Source organism: Dromiciops gliroides, chromosome 2 (assembly GCF_019393635.1).
Source record: "Dromiciops gliroides isolate mDroGli1 chromosome 2, mDroGli1.pri, whole genome shotgun sequence".
NCBI classification, from domain to species: Eukaryota; Metazoa; Chordata; class Mammalia; order Microbiotheria; family Microbiotheriidae; genus Dromiciops; species Dromiciops gliroides.
The window spans coordinates 237,098,761-237,124,008 of record NC_057862.1 but is presented as its reverse complement, the minus strand read 5'-3'; the positions used below and the strand labels follow the sequence as shown (position 1 = coordinate 237,124,008).

At 39.3% G+C, this 25,248-nt stretch overlaps 1 protein-coding gene across 1 annotated transcript in view; it reads right to left on the bottom strand.

The window, feature by feature from the left end:
- The window catches only part of LTBP2 (latent transforming growth factor beta binding protein 2), a 191,923-nt gene that overhangs the window by 54,128 nt on the left and 112,547 nt on the right, over positions 1 to 25,248 (bottom strand). Inside the window, exon 9 of the mRNA XM_043989179.1 lies at positions 9,945 to 10,019. Coding sequence (XP_043845114.1) covers positions 9,945 to 10,019 — 75 coding nt within the window. The remainder of the gene's footprint in view (positions 1 to 9,944; positions 10,020 to 25,248) is intronic.

The following is a 25,248-nucleotide window of genomic DNA, read 5'->3' as shown; positions in this document are numbered from 1 at the left end:
GTACACCAAAGCAAACAGTTCATTTTTGTCAATGTCGTACTAACATTAATATACACATTTAAAATAAATGATAAATAGTAGTGTTTATAGTTCACTTTGTTATTCCTGTTTGTTTCTGTTCATGAGGATTAAGTTTGGGATACTTAGGGAGAAAACAAAACAAACATGAGCAATTCCTTACACTGTTCCCCATATGACATAGTTTTAAGACCCTCACTCTCCCAGTTGCCCCTCCCCACCTTGGATGTGCTCCAGTTTGTTAAAGATCTTTTTAAAACACAGTTTAAAGGATGACCACAATCATGGAGAAGAAAACAACAGTGAAAAGCTTAAGAATTCTGATCAATCCAACAAGCAATCTTAACTCTAAAAGACTGAAACATATTGTTCTCCTCTCTTCAAAGAGATACAGGTGTGGAATGAAGATACTTGAGCTGATGTGGACAATGTGTTGATTTGTTTTACTTAACTGTACTTTTTTGTTATGGGGAGGATCTTTTTTGGGGAAGTGAGGTCAATGAGAAGTGCTATTGATGAAACAAGAATCAATAGCACTTCGAAAAGAGGGAAGGAAGGAAGAAAGAAATGTAAAAAGAAAAAGAAAGAAGCACTATATAAATGTCTGACATGAATCATATCCTCCCAAAGAAAGAAAGGAAAAAGGTAGTAGAAAGGAACAGTGAACCTGGATCATATAAGGGGCTTCAGAGGCCATTCAGTTCAATCCCTTTATTTTAAATTTATTTATTTATTTGTTTGTTTTTGTGGGGCAATGGGGGTTAAGTGACTTGCCCAGGGTCACACAGCTAGTAAGTGTCAAATGTCTGAGGTCGGATTTGAACTCAGGTACTCCTGAATCCAGGGCCAGTGCTTTATCCACTGCACCACCTAGCTGCCCCCTCAATCCCTTTATTTTAAAGACAAAGAAACTGAGGTTTAGGGATATTATGTGACCTAGCCAAGGTTATAAAAGCAAAAAGTATAAATTGGAGCAGCTAGGTGGCACAGTGGATGAAGCACTGGCCCTGGATTCAGGAGTACCTGAGTTCAAATCCGGACTCAGACACTTGAAACTTACTAGCTGTGTGACCCTGGGCAAGTCACTCAACCCTCATTGCACCCCGCCCCCCCCCCAAAAAAAAAACCAAACACAACAACAACAACCACCAATAGAAATGCCAAATTGTTGGTCAGGGTTAAAGGGATGGATCTGAAAAATTAGAAGACAACAAGCAAAATTAGAAAGAAAACAAAAATTAGAAAAAATTAGAAAAAAATTAGAAGAAAACAAGCAAAATAAAGATGAATGCCAGCAAAGCAAACAAAAATACTATGGAGCAACTGAATTATCTAACGTCCCAGGGGCAACAAGGACAAACAGAACAAGAAGCATTCTTACATGGTCAAATGGATCATTCAAAGAAAATGAGTAAGATCAACACTAGTAAGGAAATCACAAAGCCCTCTACGATCAGGCTTTCTCCAAAGTCACCAATGAGCCTTTCGTGGCCAAATCTAATGGCTTATTCTCAGTCTTCATCCTTTTCATTTGTTTTTTTCGGGGCAATGAGGGTTAAGTGACTTTCCCAGGGTCACACAGCTAGTAAGTTTCAGGTATCTGAGGCCGGATTTGAACTCAGTCCTCCTGAATCCAGGGCTGGTGCTCTATCCATTGTACCACCTAGCTGCCCGTAGTCCTCATCCTTTTTGACTTCCCTGCAATATTTGATACTGTTGACACCTACTCCTCCAAGATGCTCTCTCCTCTCTCTTGGTTTTCCTCCTTCTTTGTGATCATTCCTTCTCAGTCTCCTTCACCGAATCATTATCCACGTTGCATCCATTAACTATGGGTGTACTTTAAGATTCTCTCCTAGATCCTTTTTCTCTTTTCTTTCTATCCTCTGTATATGTTATCATCTCTATGCAGGTGACTCACAAATCTGTTTATCTATCCAAACTATGTATGTCTCTGGAATTCCAGTTCCACATCATAAATAGCTTATTGGACATTTCCAATTGGATTCCCATTGGCATAGTCAACATAACATGTCAAAAACTGAACTCATTATCCTTTCCCAAAAATTATTATTTATTGATTAATTAAAGTAAAGGAAGAGGTGGAAGAAAGTTAAAAAAAATGAGAGGAACTGAGGTTATGATTAAAAGATGCTAAAAAAAATATGGTCTCAGATACTTATTAGCTGTGTGACCCTGGGCAGTTCACTTAACCCTGTTTCCTCAGTTCCCTCATCTGTAAAAATGATCTGGAGAAGGAAACGGCAAATCATTCCAGTCTCTTTGCCAAGAAAACCCCAAATGGAATCATGAAGACTCAGACACAACTGAAACAACAAAAATAATAGGGGGAGGAAATAATGCAGAAAGAAAATAGCCAATGTGGAAAAGATAATACTTATTACGATGGCCAACACAGAGCAATTGGGATAGATATCAGTTTAGAAAGTAGCTGAATTATTCAAAGAATTGGGAAAAATACAGGATCAAGTTGTAGACCTCAAAGATAGATCACAGTGCGGCAAGCTTAGGAATACTGACATTCCAGAAAATGCAGAAAAAAATAAAGAATCTAAATGCTAAATTCTAGGACATCCACTAAAACTTCCTAGAACTAGCCAAAACAAGCTATGATATACAAAGGGGGAAAAAAGCCACAAGGACTCTGACAAAGATGGATGCTAGATTCAACACTGTTGGACATATTACAGTTGAACTCCAAAATTATAATGTTGTTGTTGTTTTAAGCGGGGCAATGAGGGTTAAGTGACTTGCCCAGGGTCACACAGCTAGTGAGTGTCAAGTGTCTGAGGCCGGATTTGAACTCAAGTCCTCCTGAATCCAGGGCTGGTGCTTTATCGACTGTGCGACCTAGCTGCCCCAAAATTACAATGTTAAAGAAAAACTTAAAGCTGACAATACAGAAATTGCTTACCAAACATTCATAACATTGGACTTCTCAATAAGGACAAAGGACAAATAAAAAAAACCCTGTAAGACAGCACATACAAAATCAAAAGGCATAAAATTCTTCATTATCTTTCCAATAAAACAGTATTTGTTTTGAAGCTGCAAGCAATAGACATTTGAGAATCCACCAATTTAAAAAGTTTGCAGAAAGAAATATCCACTTCAAGGAAATCTTCCAACAACAGCTAAGTATTTCAGGCCCTTCAAAAGTACTTAAGACAATTCACACTTCTCATATCAAGATAAACTACTTGCTAATGTAACCCATGTGTCAGCTGAGGACAGATTAGATTCAATCTTGAAGACATACTGAAAATAGCATCATGGCTTGAGCCCCCACCTAGGAATCTACTCTCTGGAAACATTTAAATTTTTCTTGCTTCTGGGTTATTCTAGTTAGTTCATTAGTTAGCAGCCAAAACAACCAATGAAAGCAGAAACATTTATTACAAAACAGATAAGAATTTAAACGGAATTGGACTCAAGTACAGTAGTCAGGAACATATTGCCAATAGCAATAAGAAAAATCTCTGCAATGTGGGTAGAAGTGGAACATCTTTGGGGAAGACTGAATTGTTGTCACCTCTTGGTCCTCCTTGCTTCTTGCTTCCTGTGGGAGCATCACTCCTACATCCATTGCTTCTGCTCATCTGTACTGACCATTCAAGTTGTTACAATTCTCATGGATCTTAGCTCAGGAAGTTTGAGGGTGGGGTCCAATAGCCACCTCTGCCACTACTACCCCTCCCTTATGACTCTCCCTAGCCAGTAGCCTGTGGTTTGCAATCTTCCAAGCTCTCTCTTCTTTTTCTCTCCGTTTCTGTCTTTCTTTCTCTCTGTCTCCCTCTCCTCTTGCTGACTTTCTTCCATTCATCTTTGGTTTGGTTTTTTTTTTTTTTTGGTTTGTTTTTGCAGGCAATGAGGGTTAAGTGACTTGCCCAGAGTCACACAGCTAGTAAGTGTCAAGTGTCTGAGGCCAGATTTGAACTCAGGTACTCCTGAATCCAGGGCCGGTGCTTTAACCACTGCGCCATCTAGCTGCCCCCTCTTCCATTCATCTTTAGTTACAACATTCTGGGAAATAACTAGATGGCTACTAATGTCCCTTCCAACTCCATTATTTTATTTTTCTATTATTATCCTTTATTTTATATACCCTTCATACCTTGCTTCTTCCTACCTTTGCAGGCTCCTTATATCTTGTTTTTCTCCACATACCTTGTGATCCAGTGACACTGGTCTCCTTATTGTTCCTATTGTTCCTACTCCCATCTCCTAAGGGCATCTAGGTAGTGCAGTAGATAGAGCGCTGGCCCTGGAGTTGAGGACCTGAGTTCAAATTTCACTTCAGACACTTACTAGCTGTGTGACCCTGGGCAAGTCACTTAACCCCAATTACTTGAAAACATCTGGGGTCATCTCCAGTCATCCTGATATATATCTTGCCACTGGACCCAGATGGCTCTAGAGGAGAGAGTGAGGTTGGCAACCTTGCACAGCCTTCCCTCACTTAAATTCAATTCAGTGCAAGTCATGACATCACCCTGATGTCATGGTCCTCTTTGAGAACAAAGGACAAACAACAACTCCATCTCCCAACTCTAATCATTTTCACTGTCTCCCATGACTGGAACTCACTCTCCTCATCTTTACTTCCTTCCTAATTTCCTTTAAGTCTCAGCTAAATTCTTTTTAAAAAAAATTTTTTTTGAGGCAATGAGGGTTAAGTGACTTGCCCAGGGTCACACAGCTAGTAAGTGTTAAGTGTCTGAGGTCAGATTTGAATCAGGTCCTCCTGAATCCAGGGCCAGTGCTCTATCTACTGTGTCACCTAGCTGCCCCTACTCAGCTAAATTCTTACCTTCTATAAAAAAAAAAGGCTTTCCCAATTTTTCTTACTCTTAATGCCTTCCCTCTGAGACTACTCCCAATTTGTTCTGTATGTATCCTGTTTATACATGGTTGTTTCCCTACTTCTTAGACTGTGAACTCCTTGAGAGCAGGGACCGATCTTTGCCTTTTTTGGCGGGGAGGTATCCCCAGTACTTAGCACAGTGTTAGTACGTGTTGTTCAGTCATTTTTCAGTTGTGTCTAACTCTTCATGATCCCATTTGGGGTTTTCTTGGCAAAAATACTGGAGTGGTTTGTCATTGCCTTCTCTAGCTCATTTTATAGATGAGGAAACTGAGGCAAACAGAGTTAAGTGACTTGCCCGAGGTAACACAGCTAGTAAGTGTCCAACACATTATCCACTGTGCTACCTAGCTGTGCCTGTATTAATCACTGTAGGTGCTTAATAAATGCCTGTTGACTGACAGCTGTGGCACTCACATATTTGATCTCCTGTAGAACTATTTGGATTTGTCTGATATTAATCCTCTCCTTGCAAGAAGCTTTCTCCTCCATCAACTCCTCACATTTTTTTTTTTAGTGAGGCAATTGGGCTTAAGTGACTTGCCCAGGGTCACACAGCTAGTAAGTGTAAAGTGTCTGAGACCAGATTTGAACTCAGGTCCTCCTGAATCCAGGGCCGGTGCTCTATCCACTGCACCACCTAGCTGCCCCAACTCCTCACATTTTAAGGAGAAGTCATTTCCTTTAATCACTACACTAACAATAGGAGAGAAACAGAGAGGAGAAAGGGAAAGGGCATGAGGAGAGAAACTAATGGGAACAAAGTAATCCTAGAATAAAGCTACTATGTTTGATAATGGGGAGGTTCAAGATGAAGATATCTATCTAGGGAGCAGCTATCTAGCTAGGGAGCTTCAGTTTCTTCAACTAAAAATAAGGGTGTTGATGATCCCTGAGACTGCTTCTAGCTCTCAATCTATAATCCTATTAAACAATGCAAATTGAGATGAGCAGAACTAGATTCATGTCTGCACACGTTGGCTCCAACTCTATATTTAAAAAACAACAAATTAGAGTTAGCAGAACCTCATATGGAAATGAAAAGAGGCAGAGCACATTTGTTTCCTTTGTTTTCTGTTCATTTTCTTGATTCTACTTGGTTGAATGCTAAAGGTTCTATGTCATCTTTTGCTGTGTACTTTGTATTTTATTGGGTTGCCTTTATTGTTGGCGGCTCTTCGGTTCCTCTTAAACTTTTTTTTAAAAATAAAGATGCTCTACCTTATCTCTCTTGAGACATACCACCTACCACCCCACCTTCCTGCTCAAATCAAGACTGATCATGGCTATGATGCCAATATGTGGGACTCAAAATTTCATGGGAGTCTACTGCTAATGCCATGGGCTTACCCCTTACTGCCACCCCATAGGAAGTAAGGCAACAATCTCTCCAGGAGAAGAGCCAGAAATATCCACCCTATACTTCAGTGTACGGCCATGAGGTCAGGACCAGTCAACACTTGGTATTGCTGCCTTGGCTCTGGAAAAGAACCCAAGTTAGCTTCTAATGTAAAGCAGCTTCTTGGCATTTCTCTCTCTCTCAGACTCCATTTCCCAGCTCCACAGCCAGCAGAGGGGGTCTCAAATGCTTCATGCTGAATAGGGACCTGGTTTCCATCAGTCCTGGTGCCTTTGCCAGGCACTACCAAGTGGGGACTGTTTACTTTCCCGCACAGCGGCAGATCTGGGGTCTCAGACAAAGCCCCAGGGGTTAGTGATCCAGATCCTACATGTACCCAAGAAATCTTTCTCCAGGGCACCAAGGCCAAGGTAAGAGTGCCAACCCTGCAGGGAGGCAGAGACGGAGCCAAGCGGAGAACCCACAGTGCCAAAGTCTCCAGCCTGCCTTGGAGCTTAGTAACCATGAAAGCATTGCATGCTCAGTGGTTCGACTGGCTCAGCCATCCCATTCTCGAGGAGCATCAACTCTGCCTGCACAGCAACTGGGCATTTAGTTACCACCCCTCCCCGGGTCCCACCACATTGGCCTTTCTTGGCCATCAAGAAAACACAGGACCCCGGAGATAGCTCCCTGTCATAGCTGGCTTTGCATTCCCTAGGGGAAAACCAAGTCAAATCCTTAGAGCCTTAGCAGTCTGCAACAGATCTAGTCACACGTAGGACAAGGTCTCTATTTTGCTACCTTTTCTCCATTCCTTGGTTTCATTCTTTTAACATCTCACAATCAGCATTTCAGCGATATAACTTATAGAGAAATATATAAAAGCTTATAGAGAAATATATAAATAAATAAATATATATATATAAAAGCTGACATCTATATATACCTTCTTAAGTTTCACAGAGCTCTTCTTTTTGTGTGGGGGTGGGAGTGTATAAATGTACGTATGCATATATACAAGCACATGAACAATACCCTACTGAGTTATATTAAGAGAGGTATACTGCCCAGAACCAGGGGCATGATAGTTCAACTATACTATGCTGCCCTGGTCAGATCACATTTAGAATATTGTTTGGAGGGCAGTTAGGTGGCACAGTGGATAAAGCACTGGCCCTGGATTCAGGAGAACCTGAGTTCAAATCCCGCCTCAGACACTTGACACTTACTAGCTGTGTGACCCTGGGAAAGTCACTTAACCCCCATTGCCTCACCAAAAAAACCAAAAACCAAAAAAATATATATATTGTTTGGGACAGTTAGGTGGCGTGGTAGATAGAGCACCAGGTCTAGAGTCAGAAGGACTGGAATTCAAATACGACCTCAGACTGTGATCCTGGCTGTGTGATCCTGGGCAAGTCACTTAACCCTGTTGGCCTCAGTTTCCTCATCTGTAAAATGAGTTGGAGAAGGAAATGGCAAACTACTCTCATATCTTTGCTGAGAAAACCCTAAAGGCGGTCATGAAGAGTCATAAACAACTGAACAATAACATCCTGCTGCCCTGGTCAGATCATATCTAGACTATTATGTTTATCTCTGGATACCATAGGTATAGCTATAGGTATAGGAAGGTCTTTGAAAGGCTGGAGAGTGTCCAGAGGAAGGCCACCTGAATCTTAGATGTCATTGATATTATGCCATGTGAGAATGAGTTGAAGGTACTGGGAAAGAGAAGACTGAGGGGACGTGATAGCTACCTTCAAGTATACTGTCCTGTGGAAGGAGGGTTTAGATTTGCTCTCCCTGGCACAAGAAAGAAAAGCTAGGAATAACAGGCAGAAGTTACAAAGAGGCAAATTCAGGCTTGGGAGGGAAAATGCCCTAAAAATGTAGGCTGTCTCTGAAAGGGGGAGATGAGTTACCCTCATTAGAGGACACTGAGCGTAGGCTGGATGACTACTGAATGAAGAAGTGTAGATTGTGCTTAGGCCCCTCTGATGTCCCCTTCAAAGCTGAGATTGTGATGCTGATTCTTGGCAATTATGCCTTCCATCTAGGGCTTCTTTGAAATGATTATCCTACCCAGGTTACATATCCCTCTTTTTTCTTTTCTCCTGATTATCTTTTTTTTTTTAATTCATTATTTCCCAATTACAGTTAAATTTTTTTAATATTCATTTTTTAAAATGTTGAGTTCCAAATTCTCTCCCTCTCTCCCCTACCCATTAAGAAGGCAAACAAAATGATATCAAGTTTACATGTGAAGTCATGCAAAACATAGTCAATTACTTTTCTATAAGAAAGCAACTAATAGAATTCCCTATCCCCATTCCCCCTATACACAGATCCTACTATATATTCTTTTTGTTTGTGTGTTTGTTTTGCGGGGCAATGAGGGTTAAGTGACTTGCCCAGGGTCACACAGCTAGTAAGTGTCAGGTGTCTGAGGCCGGATTTGAACTCAGATCCTCCTGAATCCAGGGCTGGTGCTTTATCCACTGTGCCACGTAGCTGCCCCCCACCCCCCAACTATATATTCTTCAAATTTAGCCATTCAAATTTGAACCATCAGCATACCTCCCACCACCCCATCCAATCTCTCAAGTTCTTTGGTCTCTTGGAATGATACTATTTTCTAGATCTGATCAGGTCATTATTTTATTCCCACTTTGGCCCTCATCTATTCCTAGATGTCTATCTCTATTTTTTCTTGGACCAGGCTAATTTGCAGAGTCTGTAAAGGGATAGGAATTAAGGGAGGGCAAGAACTGGCTTTTTTTTTTTTTAGTGAGGCAATTGGGGTTAAGTGACTTGCCCAGGGTCACACAGCTAGTAAGTGTTAAGTGTCTGAGGCTGGATTTGAACTCAGGTCCTCCTGATTCCAGGGCGGGTGCTCTACCCGTTGCACCACCGAGCTGCCCCTAATTATTATTATTGTTATTATTTTTTTAGGGAGGCAATTGGGGTTAAGTGACTTGCCCAAGGTCATACAGCTAGTAAGTGTTAAGTATCTGAGGCTGGATTTTAACTCAGGTACTCCTGAATCTAGGGCCGGTGCTCTATCCACTGAGCCACCTAGCTGCCCCCTAAGAACTGGCTTTTAATTAGAGGAGCTGACCCATCCAAAAGGATAGGGGAAGGTCCCAGTATTTGTCCCACCAATTATAGACTAAGGGATGATGGAAAGAGTGACCTAAGCAAAAATATTTGGTTCCTTGGCAATCAAAGAAGAAAGCTTATTACTGATTTTTTTTGGTCTTCATTGGGAAGAAGAAAATCTAGTTCTGGAAAGCCCAAGTCTGTGGACAGACAGGGAATGACTAAACCTGGTTGACTAAGGTTATACTTGTCAGATCCTTGGGAAAAGTCATTCAGCAGATACCTTGTCTAATTGTGCTTCCAAACCCTGTCTTTTTCCCTAAATATTACAACTTCAGCCATAAGACAGATTCATTCTTCCATTCCTGAGTGGTACCTCCTGCATTCCTCTGAACTACTTCCCCCCCAACCTATGACAAGGGTTCCATCTGCCCCTAAAAAACTGTGGTTTGGAGAGCAACACCTGAAATCTTCTAGTCACTAGAGAGTGCATCATAATATATCAATGTGGAAATGAGGTCAGTGTATCTACACCATCAGCTCTCAGTAGTCTTTCTCTTTCTATACTCCAGCCTGGGAACTCTATTCAATCCTTACCTTGACAGTGAGAGTGATTCAGTCTCTTGTACCCCTGGGGACATTCCACTTGACCATTTTCAATCACTGGGAAAGCTGGGGAGCAAGAAAACAGGCTTAATAAGAAATACTTAACATTGAATTTATGTTACACATCTGTGGTAATACAAACTTGTGGTTTCTAAGACATTATTTCTCCCCTGCCCCTTTAATAGTATTTTTTCCCCAATTAAATGTAAAGATAGTTTTCAACATTCACTTTTGTAAGATTTTGAATTCCAAATTTTTCTCCCTCCCTCCCTTACTCCTCCCTCCCAAAGCCAGCAAGCAATCTGATATAGGTTATACATTACAATTCTGTTAAACATATTTCCACATTAGTCATATTGTGAGAGAAGAATCAGAACAAAAGGAGAAAAAAAAACTCAAGAAAGAATAAACAAGAATAATCACAAAAAAGCAACAATAAAACTAATAATAATATGCTCCAATCTGCATTCAGACTCCATAGTTTTTTTTGCTGAATTTGGAGAGCATTTCCCACCGTAAGTCTTTTGGCATTGTCTTGGATCATTGTATTACTGAGAAAAGTTAAGTGTATAACAGTTGATCATCACACAATGTTGTTGATACTATGCACAATGTTCTCTTCATTCTGCTCATTTCACTCAGAATCAATTCATGTAAGTTTTTCTGGGTTTTTCTGAAATCCATCTACTTATTGTAAGAAAATAATGGGGTTTTAGGACTCCCAGAGGCCCTTGCTCAAGGGCCTAACCCAGAGAGCCTTGCCTGACCTTTCTTGGGGCCAGCCCAGAGTCAGGAGAATTTCAAAGGAAATGTAGATTGACCTTGCTGATTAACTCACTTAAAACCACACCTACCTGAAAGCCTTGCCCCTCAGAGGGTCTGTCCTCTGAACTCTGACCTCAGTACATTCTGCTCATGGACCACCCTCAAGTCCAGTAAACCAATAGATTTGAATGATGCTAGCCAATTAGCTTTGAGCAGTGTGGAAGGGCTGCCTCTACTGACCGGAAGGAAGTGGGTATGCTCGGGACTCACTCTCGGCTGGGAACTTGGAGGAGGAGGCATCCATACTGAGCTCAAGCTCTCCTGTCTCCTAGACAGGCCCTTCTGAACTTTCTGAGCCACATGTTCTCTCTTTACTAATATTTAATATGCTTTTGTAAATGTTTAATGCCCCAAACTGGTGCTAAAGCCTCTGATTTATAAGTAGCACTATATTAGGAACTCTACCTAAGTTTCCCTAAAACTTGGGACAGAAATAGGGTGACAACATATAATTTAATTATTTTAGTTTTTTTAGTGAGGCAATTGGGGTTAAGTGACTTGCCCAGGGTCACACAGCTAGAAAGTGTTAAGTGTCTGAGGTCAGATTTGAACTCAGGTACTCCTGACTCCAAGGCCAGTGCTCTATCTACTGCACCACCTAGCTGCCCCGACAACATATAATTTAAAATGCCACATTATCATTTTTTTTTCTAGTGAGGCAATTGGGGTTAAGTGACTTGCCCAGGGTCACACAGCTAGTAAATGTCAAGGGTCTGAGGCCGTATTTGAACTCAGGTCCTCCTGAATTGAGGGCCAGTGCTCTATCCACTGTTCCACCTAGCTGCCCCTCACATTATCATTTCTTATAGCACATATATATATATGTATATATATATATATATAGCACACATTTCATATATCACAAATTGTTTAGCCATTCCCCGATTGATGGGCATCCCCTCAATTTCCAATTCTTTGCCACCACCAAAAAGCAGCTATAAATATTTTTCTACATGTGTCTCCTCTTCCCTTTTTTATGGGATATTGACCTAGTAGTGGCATTGTAAGACATGATTTCTTTCCTGAGCTTTTGTCTTAAATGTCTGATTGTCTGCTGGACATCTTCAACTCAACATGTTAAAAATTGAACTCATATATCCTTCCAAACCACAAATTCTTAACCTGGGGTCCGAAGATCATAGGTTTGAAAATATTTTTATAACTACATTGCAATATAACTTACAGACTTTTAAATTCCATATATTTTATTTTATGCATGTAAAAGCATTATTCTAAAAAGGATCCATAGACTGTAAAAAGGGGCCATAAAATGTTAAAAATACCTACCTGTTTTCAAAGAAATCAAAGCTATCTATAGTCATATGAAAAAATGCTCTACATCACTACTGAACAGAGAAATGCAAATTAAAACAACTCTGAGGTACCCACTCACACCAAGTATCTAATATGACAAGGAATATGTTGGATGTTGGAGGGGATGTGGCAAAACTGGGGCACTAATCCACTGATAGTGGAGTTGTGAATTGATCAAACCATTCTGGAGAACAATTTGGAATTATGCCCAAAGGGCTATAAAACTGTGCATACCCTTTCATCCAGCAATACCACTACTAGGTTTATATCCCAAAGACATCCAAAAAAGAGAAAAGGATCTATTTGGGGTTTTTTGTTTGTTTTTTGTTTGAAAAGGATCTATTTGTACAAAAATATTTATAGTAGCTCTTTGGAAATCAAAGGGACACCCATCAATTGGGGAATAGCTAAACAAGCTATAGTATATGATTGTAATGGGATATTATTGTGCTATAAGAAATACAAGCAGGATGATTTCAGAAAAACCTGGAAAGACTTACATGAACTGATGTATAGTGAAGTGATCAGAAAGAGGAGAACTTTGTATACAGTAACAGCAATATTGTTCAATGAAGCACTCTGAATGACATAGCTATTCTCAGCAATACCATGATTCACAATGATCCCAAAGGACTAATGATGAAGCATACTATCCACCTCCAGAGAAAGAACTGATATTGATTAATACAGACATGTGATTTTCCACTTTCTTTTTTTCTTTTATTCGAGTCTTCTTAAGCAAAATGACTAATATGGAAATGTTTTACATAATTTCAGTGTATAAACTATATCTGATTGCTTACCATCTCAGGACAGGGGAAGAGGAGGCAGGGATTTGGAACTCAAAATTTTAAACAAAAATGTTTATTATAAAAAATAATAGGGGGCGGCTAGGTGGCGCAGTGGATAAAGCACCGGCCCTGGATTCAGGAGTACCTGAGTTCAAATCCGTCCTCAGACACTTGACACTTACTAGCTGTGTGACCCTTGGCAAATCACTTAACCCCCATTGCCCTGCAAAAAAACCCCAAAAAACAAAAAAACAAACAAAAAATAATACCTGCCTCAAACTCACCTCTTCTCCTAACTTCTCTTATTTCTATTGAGAGCATTAATATCCTTCCAGTCAACCAGGTTTGCAACCTCAAATTCATCCTTAACTCTTCACTCACCTTCAACCTTCCCCTATCTCATAGTCAGTCAAATGCCATGTCTTGTCAATTCTCCAGTAATCTCTCTCTCTCTCTCTTGTCAGGGCAATGAGGGTTAAGTGACTTGCCTAGGGTCACATGGCTAGTTAAATGTCAAGTGTCTGAGACTGGACTTGAACTCAGGTCCTCCTGAATCCAAGGCCAGTGCTTTATCCATTGCACCACCTAGCTGCCCCTGGCAATATCTCTTGCATCTGTTTCCTTCTGCACATCACAACCACCTTAATCCAGGCCCTCATCACCTCATATCTACATAGAACTATAGAAAAAACATTGTCTCCAGAGTCAGAGGACTTGGGTTTAATTCCTAGACCTGATATTTATTACTCTTAAGAGTCATTTAGCTTTCTTGGGCCTTAGTTTCCTTCACCGGATTAGATACCTCTGAGGTCTATTCTGGATCGATTTTCCTGTGAGTCTTTTGATAGTCTACTAATTGGTCTTCCTGCATCTAATTTCTCAGTGTTCCAACATCCTCCATATAGCGGCCAAATTGATGTTCCTAAATCACAGATCTGACCATGTCAAAATAAAATATTAAATAAAGAAAAAAATGTTTTGCATCACTACACATGTATAACCTATATCGGATTGCTTGCCTTCTCAAGGGGGGGGAGCGGGGAGGAATTTGGAACTCAAAGTTTTTAAAATGGATGTTAAGAGTTGTTTTCACATGTAATTGGGGAAAAAATCAAATACTAAACAGATCTGACCATGTCATTCCTGCTCAAAGAACTTCAATTACTCCATTGCCTCCAGGATAAACTATAAACTCCTTTATTTGGTTTTTAAAGCCTTTTTCCAATCTGGCTTCAGCCTGCCTCCCTAGGCTGTCCATACACAACTCCCCCTCACAATCTCTAAATTCTAGCCATACTGGCATATCTGCACCACTCTCCATAACTGTCACTCACTCCAGGTACCATTTCTATGCCTTTGCAAAGACAGCCTCCCATGCCTCAAATGAACCCCTTCTCACCTCCACTTCTTGGAACCCCAATGTACTTTCTTTTTTTTTTTTTTTTTTTTTTTTTTTTTTTTTTTTGCGGGGCAATGGGGGTTAAGTGACTTGCCCAGGGTCACACAGCTAGTAAGTGTTAAGTGTCTGAGGCCGGATTTGAACTCAGGTACTCCTGAATCCAGGGCCGGTGCTTTAACCACTGCGCCATCTAGCTGCCCCCCCCCCCCCAATGTACTTTCAAGGTTCAACTCAAGTGCCATCTCTTTCAAGAAGGCTTTCCTAATTCACCCAGGTGTTAGGCCCACCCCACCCCCAGTCACTTTGTATTCATTTTGTATATATACTTTGTATATATATATATATATAGTCTTCTGTATTTACTTATCTATGAACATATGGTATTTCCCCTCCCCTCCCCCACTCCCAGTAGAATGTAAGATTCTTGAGAACAGGGACTGTTTCTCTTTTATATTTTAATCCCATGGGCATAGCATGTAGTACTTAGCATAGAATTTGCCCTTCATAAATGCTTATTGTTCAACTGATTTGTATAGAAAATTTCAGCATGGGCCAAGAGCTGCCCATGGTTGGAACTGATATAGGAGAGAAAGAGGCAGCAGAATTAGATTGAAATGCTATCTATGGCTCAAAGGGTATTAGTAGAGTCACTGTAAGGAGTGAATCAAATTGGGATAAACAACCACTTTATGAATTTAAATACACTTGGATGTCTAGTTCCTTGAATTCCTTCCTAACTTAATATCACCAGTTCCTGTTTTGCACTTTGGACAGTGACAATCTCACATTGCTGATTCATAGTCTCTACACTTTGGACAGTCTTCCTGCCTCTGGCCCTTTTCTGTCAGTAATTGTGTGATAATGGACTGTTTTGCCTCACATAACCTTCCCCTTGCTTCTGAACCCTCTGACCCCATTAGAACCTGTACTGTTGAAGATATTTCTACTCAGACCAAGATGCCCTCCCAGTATCATAGTCTCCACCATGATGTGATTTGAGCCATCAGCTTTAGCCTCATTCACAGTGTGGAGATAGAGGGAACAGTATGCCACATTTAGGAAGAAGGAGCTGTGATAAAATGATCCTTCCCCTAATTGAAATGTATATAAATAGTATGCTATCTTAGGAAACTGGTGGAAACTATATGTTATTATTACTGACGTGTTTAATTCAACCAAAAATGCATTCATTTATTCAATGAACATTTATTAAGAATCTATTATGAAGGCAAGAGCCAACATGGTGGATTAGGGGCAGCCACCCAGCTGAACTCTCCCAACATTCCTCTCCATACAACTTTAAAATAATACCTTGAATCAAATTTTGGAGTGGCAGAGCCATCAAGAAGTCAAGGTTAAATATTTTTTGCCTAAGAAAACTTAGAGGTAGACAGAAGTCTATAACACTGGGCTAGATAAATGGTGAAAGGTCTGTTTGGAGCATACAGACATGGCAGCAGCAACAGTGGCTGTAGTAGCTTTAGGAACTCTCAGCACAGAAATAGTAAAGGAGTCAGACAACTACTCAGAAAGAGATTACAGGGGACTCTTTGTTGGCACTGGGTACAATTGGTGCTAATTGGCAACTATAGAGCCCATACACAATTCTGGGTCACAGTTACAGGATGGAGAGGAGTGCTAATGTGTGTAGCTGAAGGGGACCAAGAACCCTTCCTTGGTAAAGAACAGAGTATAGACCAGGAGAGCAGTGACTATCCTTCTCCCAGGATCACACTACCTTGGAAGCACCAAAAACTTGCAGACCCCCAGAACTAGCTCTGAAAGCAGAAGTATAAAAAAGCCTGAACCTTGGGACACTGTCTCCCCACCCCTAAGTGAGCAGAGACAAACTTTAACGTAAAATTCAAAGTCAATAAAAAGGATAGGGAAATGAGAAAACAACAACAAATAATAATTTGACCATAAAAACTTACTATGGGGGCAGCTAGGTGGCGCAGTGGTTAGAGCACTGGCCCTGGATTCAGGAGGACCTGAGTTCAGGTCTGGCTTCAGACACTTAACATGTACTGGCTGTGTGACCCTGGGCAAGTCGCTTAACCCCAATTGCCTCCTTAAAAAAAAAAAAAACTACTATGGTGGCTGGGAAGACCAAGACATAAGCTCAGAAAACAACAATGTAAAAACAGCTATAAAAAAGTCTCAAAGAAAAATGTTAATTTGACCCAGGCCCAAAAAGAATTCCTGAAAGAGTTAAAGAAAGAGATAAGAATGATAGGAGAAAAACTTGGAAAAGAAATGAGAGTGGGGCAAGAAACTTATGAAAAGAGAATTAAGAGGTTGGTAAAAGAGGCACAAAAAATGCTGAAGAAAATGACACCTTCAATAACAGATTTGGCTTAATGGTAAAAGAGGTACCAAAATTCACTGAAGAAATGAATTCCTTAAAAAGCAGAATTGGCCAAATGAAAAAAGAGGTACAAGATCTCACTGAAGAAAATAATTCCTTAAAAATTAGAATTGGGCATCAAGAAACAAAAAACATAGTTTTTTTTTAAAAAAGAAAAATAGAAGAAAATGTGAAATATCTCATTGGGGGAAAAACAACTGACTTAAAAAGAAATTGAAGAGAGATAATTTGAGAATTTTGGACTACTTGAAAGCTACAATCAAAGAAAAAATCTAGACATCATATTTCAAAACATTATCAAGGAAAACTGTCCTAATTTCTTAGATTCAAAGGATAAAATAGAACTTGAAAGAACCCACTAATCACCTCCTGAAAGAGATCCCAAAATGAAAACTCCCAGGAATATTATAGCCAAATTCCAGAACTCCCAGGTTGAAGAAAAAATACTTCAAGCAGTCAGAAAGAAATAATTCAAATATCGTGAAGCCACAATCAGGGGCTAATTCCAAATAATGAATAATTGAAAAGATGTTTCTCATGTTATGATACAATAAGAAAAAAACTCATTCAGGAATGTACATATCAATGTTCATTCCCTCAATAATAACTGAATCCTCATTACAAAGAATATCAACATTTGCCTTTACTTTCACCTAATTCCCCTTAAGTTTGCTACTGAGGTTCTCTATTCTATGCAGCACAGGAAGGAAACAGAATTACTCTCAGTGGGTAACTTATCCTTGTTAGGGAAAGGGACTTGTTGAAATTATGCAAAGAGCTATGAAAATTGTACAAACAGAAAACCGTCCAACTCTGCCTTAGGAGAGGATAGACAAGAATGACTAAATGTTGCTTGGAGAACATGGACTAATAGACTAACAGAGTTTTAAAGTTAGAAAATTATCCAAACAAACTCTATTAATTTATAGCTGAGCAGATGGAGTCCCAGAAAGACAAAGTCATTTACTCAAAGGTTAACAGCTAGTAAGTGGCAAGGATCTAGAAATCCATCCAGTGATTGCTCCACTACACCATGATGTCTTTCAGTGGTATTACTGACAGAATTTTTTCAAGGCAGTGTATACATACATAGATATACATATACACATATGTATATAAAATCAATATGTAATATATGATTACACACAATTATATATGATATATACATGTTTTATGTGTATATATTATTATATAATATAGGATTATATATAACATAATATATAGTTAACTATATATATTTCTACATATACATACATATATATTTTGTGTATATATATGTATTATTTTAATATATATGTGTATACACACATATGTGTATACACACCAATAGGTAGACTGTGAATAATAAAGCTAATCTGAAATTTTAATAGGCAAATACAGGCTTATATGAATGCAGCATTTAGTAAGTACTTACTATGTGCAAAGCACTGGGCTAAGTGCTCGGAATACAAATGGAAAAGCAAGACAATCCCTGGTCTCAAGGAGCTCCCATTTCTGATGGAGGGAACAACACATATGGAAGGTTTCAGCTGCAAGTCAGATGGAAAAGTCCCACGGTCCTTAGGGAGTGGGAACAAAGCAGAGCTTAATGCCTCTTCTTTAATGTCAAAGTCATGCAGAAATTAGAAGAGTGTGAGGAATAGCTTCTTTTGATCTGGATTCATAGATAGGACAAAATGTTCCTCAGCAAGATGGAGGAAATGATTCAAGAAGGATGCCAATAAGGAAAAGATTCTAAGGAGATGGAGAAGAATTGATATCAGAGTCAGGAGATCGGTGAGGATAAGAATGTAACACATTAACATGATTGCACATGTATAACCTATATCGAAGTACTTGCCATCTTGGGGAGGAGGGAGGGAGAAAAATTTGGAACTCAAAATCTTTTAGAAGATGAATGTTGGAAACCATTTTTACATTTAATTGGAGAAAATAAAATACTATTTTTTAAAAAAGAGCATAACACACTCAAGCATGGTGGTAGAGGACTGCAATCCTAGCTCCTGGGGAGACTCAAGGTGCTGGGTCTCTTGAGCTTGGCAATTCTGAGCTGCAGTGGGCTAAGCGAATTAGGTGAGTTAGACATCAATATGTTATCAGTATCAGTGATAAATATGTGAACCTCCAGGAACAGGGAGCTGCCAGGTTGCCTAGGGAGGGGCAAACTGGCCCAGATTGGAAATGGAGCAAGTCAAACTTCCTGGAAAAAGCAGTAGTGGTATCAGACCATGAGTAACCCTTATACTTCTACCTTGTGTGAGATAGGGAGAACAGATCTTTAAGGAAAAAAGAGAGAGATGGCAGAGTAAAGTCAGGGACTCTTTTGAGCTCTCCCAAATTCCCAAACAACTTTAAAATGATCCCTCAGATTAATTTCTGGAGTGGCAGAACCAACTAAAGTTCAGCGTGAAATGATTTTCTAGTGCAAGACAACTTCAGTGTTTGGCAAGAAAGGTCTGTCTCAGCAGGGTAGTGGTTGGACCTCAAGCCCAGTGAAGACCCAATAACACAGGCCACACCAGAGTGCCAACAGAAGCAGTTCATGAGCTTCAGCAGTAACTTTGGAAGCTCTTAAAGGGGCTGTACAGCTGGTCAGATAGATGTCACAGAGAACCTTTTTCTGGCATTGGGGACAGCAGTTTGTTGCATTGCCTATATGCAGTTCTGAGTTTCAGTACCAGAGCTAAAAGGAGCACTAGCTCATTAGAGCTTGAGGCCACAGGGGTGCAAAGGCCTTGACCATAGTTCCAGGGTGGAGAAAAGTGCTTATGGTCACTCACAGAGCAGAGCAAAGGCTAGGAGAGAAGTGACCACACCTCTCCTTAGATCATACTACCTTGGAAGAACCAAAAATTTGCACACCCCCCAGAATAAGATCTGAAAATAGCAACACAAAAAACCCCAACAAAACCCTAAAGCTAAGGACAGTGTCACCTCTACCACGAGAGTAGAGCCCAACTTTAACATAAAGTTAAAAGTCAAGAAACATGCTGGAAAATTAGAAAACAACCAAAAAAGATCCTGACCATAGACCACTACAGTGGTGACAGGAAAGATTAACACAAACTCAGAATGTAAAACTTCAAAGAAAAATGTGAATTGGTCACAGGCCCAAAAAGAATTTTTAGAAGGGCTAAAGGGGCAGCTAGGTGGTGCAGTGGATAAAGCACTGGCCCTGGATTCAGGAGTACATGAGTTCAAATCCGGCCTCAGACACTTGACACTTACTAGCTATGTGACCCTGGGCAAGTCACTTAACCTCCATTGCCCCGAAAAAAAAAAACCCAGAAGGGCTAAAAAAGGATTTTAACTATCAAATAAGAGAAGCAGAGGAAAAATTGGGGGAGGGGGGTGAGAATGATTCAAGAAAATTGTGAAAAGAGAGTCAACAGCTTGATAAAGGAGGCACCAAAAATACTAAAAAAACCAAAACAAAACAAAAAAAAAACTTAAAAAACCAGAATTGGCCAAGTGGTAAAAGAAGCACAAAAATCCACTCAATAAGATAAGTCCCTAAAAACTAGAATTGGGCAAGTAGAAGCTAATGACTCTGTGAGACATCAAGAAACAATAAAACAAAGTAAAAAGAATGAAAAATCAGAGAAAATGTGAAATATATCAACTGAAAAATAACTGACTTGGAAAATACATCAAGGAGAGGTAATTAAGCATTATTGAACTACCTGAAAGCCATGATCAAAAAAAGTTCTTTGATATCATCTTTCAAGAAATTATCAAGGAAAATTGCCTGAACATCCCAGAATTAGAGGGTAAAATAGAAATTGAAAGCATCTACTCATCAACTCCTGAAAGAAATTCCCAAATGAAAATTTCCAGGAATATTAAAGCCAAATTCCAGAGCTCCCAGGTCAAGAGAAAAGGTTTCAAGTAGCCAGGAAAAAAATCCTATTCAAATGATGCAGAGCCACAATCAAGATTTAGTGGCATCTACATCAAAGGATTGGAGGGCTTAGAATGTTATATTCTGGAGAGCAAAAGAGCTAGAATTACAACCAAAAATAACTTACCCAGAAAAACTGAGTATAATACTTCTGTGGTGGGGGTGGGGGGTGGAGTGGGAGAATGGATATTCAATGAAATAGGGAACTTTCAAGCATTCTTGATGAAAAGACCAGACCTGAATAGAAAATTTGACTTTCAAATACAAAACTCATGAGAAGTATAAAAAAGGTAAATATGAAAGAGAAATCATAAGGGATTCAATGAGGCTAAAATGTTCATATTCCTACATGGGAGGATGATACTTGTAACTCCTAAGAACTTTATCATTATTAGGACAGTTAGAAACAGTAAACATAGACAGAGGATATGGGTATGAGTTGATTATGATAGGATGATTTCAAAAAAAATTAAATTAAGAAGCGATGCACTGAGATATAGGGGAGTGAGAGGTAGAATGGGGTAAATTATCTCACATAAAAGAAATATGAAAGAAAGAGCTTTTACAGCAGAAGTAAAGATGAGGAAGTTGTGAGTAATGCTTGAACCTTACTCTCATTGGAATTGGCTCAAAGAAGCAATAAGATACACACTCAATTGGATATAGGAATCTATCTTGCCCTATAGGAAATTAGGAAGGGAGGAGAATAAAAGAAGATGAGATGATAGAAGAGAGGGCAGATGCGGGGAGGTGGTGCTCAGAAACAAAACAGACTTATGAGGAGGGACAGGATAAAAGGAGAAAGAAAGAAGGATAAACAGGAGAATAATAAGATGATATAAAAAAAGTTAGGGTAGCAATCATGATCTCAGACAAAGCAAAAATAGATCTAATTAAAAGAGATAAGCAAGGGAAACTGCATTTTGCTAAAAAGTAGCATAAACAATGAAGTAGTATCAATATGAAACATACTTGCACCAAATGGCATAGCATCCAAATTCTTTTTTTTTTTTGTAGGGCAATGGGGGTTAAGTGACTTGCCCAGGGTCACACAGCTAGTAAGTGTCCAGTGTCTGAGGCCAGATTTGAATTCAGGTACTCCTGAATCCAGGGCTGGTGCTTTATCCACTGTGCCACCTAGCAGCCCCGCATCCAAATTCTTAAAGGAAAAATTATATGAGTTATAGGAGGAAATAGGCAGAAAAACTGTACTATTGGGGCATTTCAACTTTTCCCTCTCAGAAGTAGGTAAATCTAACCAAAAAAATAAACAAGAAAGAAATTAAAGAGAGGAATACAATTTTAGAAAAGTTAGATCTTTGAGAAAATTGAATGGGAGTAGAAAGGAATATACCTTTTTCTCAATGGTACATGGCACATACACAAAAATTGACCATGTATATGGGCATATAAAAAGCTCACATCCAAATGCAAAATGCAGAAATATTAAATGGATTCTTTTCAGAGCATAATACAATAAAATTACATTCAATAAAAAGGCCATGAACACATAGATTAATTGTTGTATTTTGTCAAAAGAAATCTGCATCTATTGAGATAAAAAACACAGCAGGAAGAGATAGAAAGAGAAATTCCATTTAAAATAATGGTAGACAATATAAAATACTTGAGAGTCTACCTGTTCTTGCCAAATCCAGAACAATATGAACAAAATTACAAAACATTTTTCATACAAATAAAGTCAGATCTTAATAATTGGAAAAATATTAATTGATCATGGATAGGCAGAGCCAATATTGGGGGGGGGCAATGAGGGTTAAGTGATTTGCCCAGGGTCACACAGCTAGTAAGTGTCAAGAGTCTGAGGCTGGATTTGAACTCAGGTCCTCCTGAATCCAAGGCTGGTGCTTTATCCACTGCTTTACCTAGCTGCCCCCAGAACCAATATTTTTTTTAAAATAACAATTCTACTTAAATTAATTTATTTATTCAATGCCATACCAACCAAACTACCAAAAATTATTTAATGTTAGAGGGGTTGTAGGAAGATAGGAATATAAGTGTATTGTTGATGGTGCTGTGAATCAGTATAACTATCTTGAGAAGCAGTTTGGAATTATGCATATAAGGGGACTAAAATGTTTATACCGAAAGAATCTAGATATTTTATTATTACTCTTATGCCCCAGGGAGGCCACTGATAAGAAGAAAGTTCTCATATACAACAAAATATTTATTAGCAGCACTTTTTGTGACAACAAAGAATTGGAAACAAATGCCCATCAATTGAAGAATGGCTAAACACATTCTCATACATGAATGTAATGGAACATTATTGTGCTAGCTGCAGAAGCAGCTAGGTGGTGCAATGGATAGAGTGCTGGGTGTAGACCTGAGTTCAAATCGGCCTCAGACATTTAATAGCTGTGTGATCCTAAACAAGTCACCTTACCTCTCTTAGGTCCACTTTTCTCAACTACAAAATGGAATTAATAATAGCACCTACCTCCTGAGGTGGTTGTGAAGATGAAATGAATTAATATTTGTAATGTGTTTAGCATAGTGCCTGGAATATAGTAGGTAGTTAATAAATGTTTGTTCCCTTCCCGTTTCCCCTTGTGCCATAAGAAATGATGAATGTGATGAATACAGAGAAGCATGGAAAAACCTACACAAACTGATGTAGAATGAGGTAAGCAGAACCAAGAAGACACACACATTAAATACAATAGCATAAATGGAAAGAACCACATGCACACAATCAAAACTGAATGTTGCAAAACTACAAAGAAAAGGATGGCTCACATGAAAAGATATTAGAAGACACTCTCACCCCATCCCTTCACAAAGGTGGAAGGCCTACAGAATTTGTACATATTTTAGGACTTCATCAGTTATGCTGGGGTTTTTTTGTTTTTCTTTTTTTTTTCTGGTCTTAAAATACTATTTTTTATAGTATAGGGGAAGGAATACTGGAGATAACTATAATACATCGAGAAAACTTTTTTTTCTTATTTTTTGTCTTAGAATACTATTATTGTATGGGGGAATGGATACTGGGATAATAATACATCAATTAAAAAACTATTTTTTTTTCTTTTTTTTGTCTTAAAATGCTATTTGTTATGGTATGGGGGAGAGATACTCAGGATAACTATGATACATCAACGAAAACTTTTTTCTTAAAGAAGCTGTTTATCAGAAAGCAGGATTTATTCCTCTGAGCCATAGTTTAAGGTACCAGAATGACCGGCTCTTAGCTAGAGATTGAATGAATCTCCTGAGCACTTAGAAGAATGCATTTGGTGGAGACTTGCAAACCAGATCATGAGGGCTAAAAAGAAGGTGGGGAATGGGAGAGGGAGGAATGCTATAAATTCATATATCCCAACGGAAAAAGAACAAGGCTAACTCACAGTTATGTGAGTGTTTCATAATTTACAAAGTGCTTGTCTAACAATAACCCTGTGAGACTGGGCAAGTATTATCCTCCCTCTGTTACAAGTGAGAAAATGAAAGCCAAAGAGAGGTTAAGGAACTTGTCTACAATCATACAACTAGTAAAGTTCCAGTGCCAGGATGCAAAGCCAGGTCTCTTTGAGTCCAACTGCAGGCCTTTTTCCAACACACTGCTCCTTCACAACAGCAGTAGAGGAGATGCCCAGTAATTCAGAGAAAATAAGTGAACAAGGGCAGCTAGGTGGCACAGTGGATAGAGCACCAGACCTGGATTCAGAAGGACCTGGGTTCAAATCTGGCCTCAGACACTTAACACTTACTAGCTGTGTGACCCTGGGCAAGTCAATTAACCCCAATTGCCTCACCAAAAAAATAGAGCTTGAAATGGTTCGAGAGATATAGAGGCTACTCAAAATATAATTTAGACTATACAGTTGTGAATGCTTCTGAACAGCTTTGGAAAAGGGAGAAGCATTTAATGGGACTGATGTGGCTTCATAGTCTCCAAGGAACTCACATTTGGAAAGGAAATATACAAAGGATAGAAGTAAGTACACATGTCAAAATAAGATATAAGAGAATGACATAAATCTGTAAGAGCAGTATCAGGAAGACTAAAACGCAAATGGATTTTCTCTTGTGAAAAATAAGCATACACTTCCTCCCCCTCCCCATACTCCCACAAAGGCTCGAAAGTTATGTTTAGGTTAAAAAAAAAAACACCAGACCCACTACTTGGGGCAGATGATTGTAATATTACTCTATGGTAGAAAGAAAGTCATGCTAATTTTTAAAAATGGTGGGGGGCAATTGGAGTTAAGTGACTTGCCCAGGGTCACACAGCTAGTATGTATCTGAGACTGGATTTGAACTCAGCTCTTTTTGACTCCAGGGAAGGTGCTCTATCCAGTGGGCCATGCAGTTGTCCATACTAATTTGATTTCCATTTTCTTTAAGGAAAATGGTCTTCCTCTGCTTAGCTTTTAAAACAATTTGTAAGATGGCCCCTTCCTACCTGTCCAGTCATTTTATACTTTATTCCCCTTTACAAATACTCTGTGATCCAGGGATACTGGTCTTCTTGGTAAGGCATTCTATCTCCAGACTCCATGCCTGGAATTCCCTATCTTCTCATCTCTTCCGTATGACTCCCATGTCTTCCTTCAGCTCTCAGTTAAAAACCCTACCTTCTGCATAAAACCTTTTGTGGTTTCCTTCAATGTTAATGCCTTCTTTCTGGTTATTTCCAATTTATCCAGTATTTATCTCATCTGTAG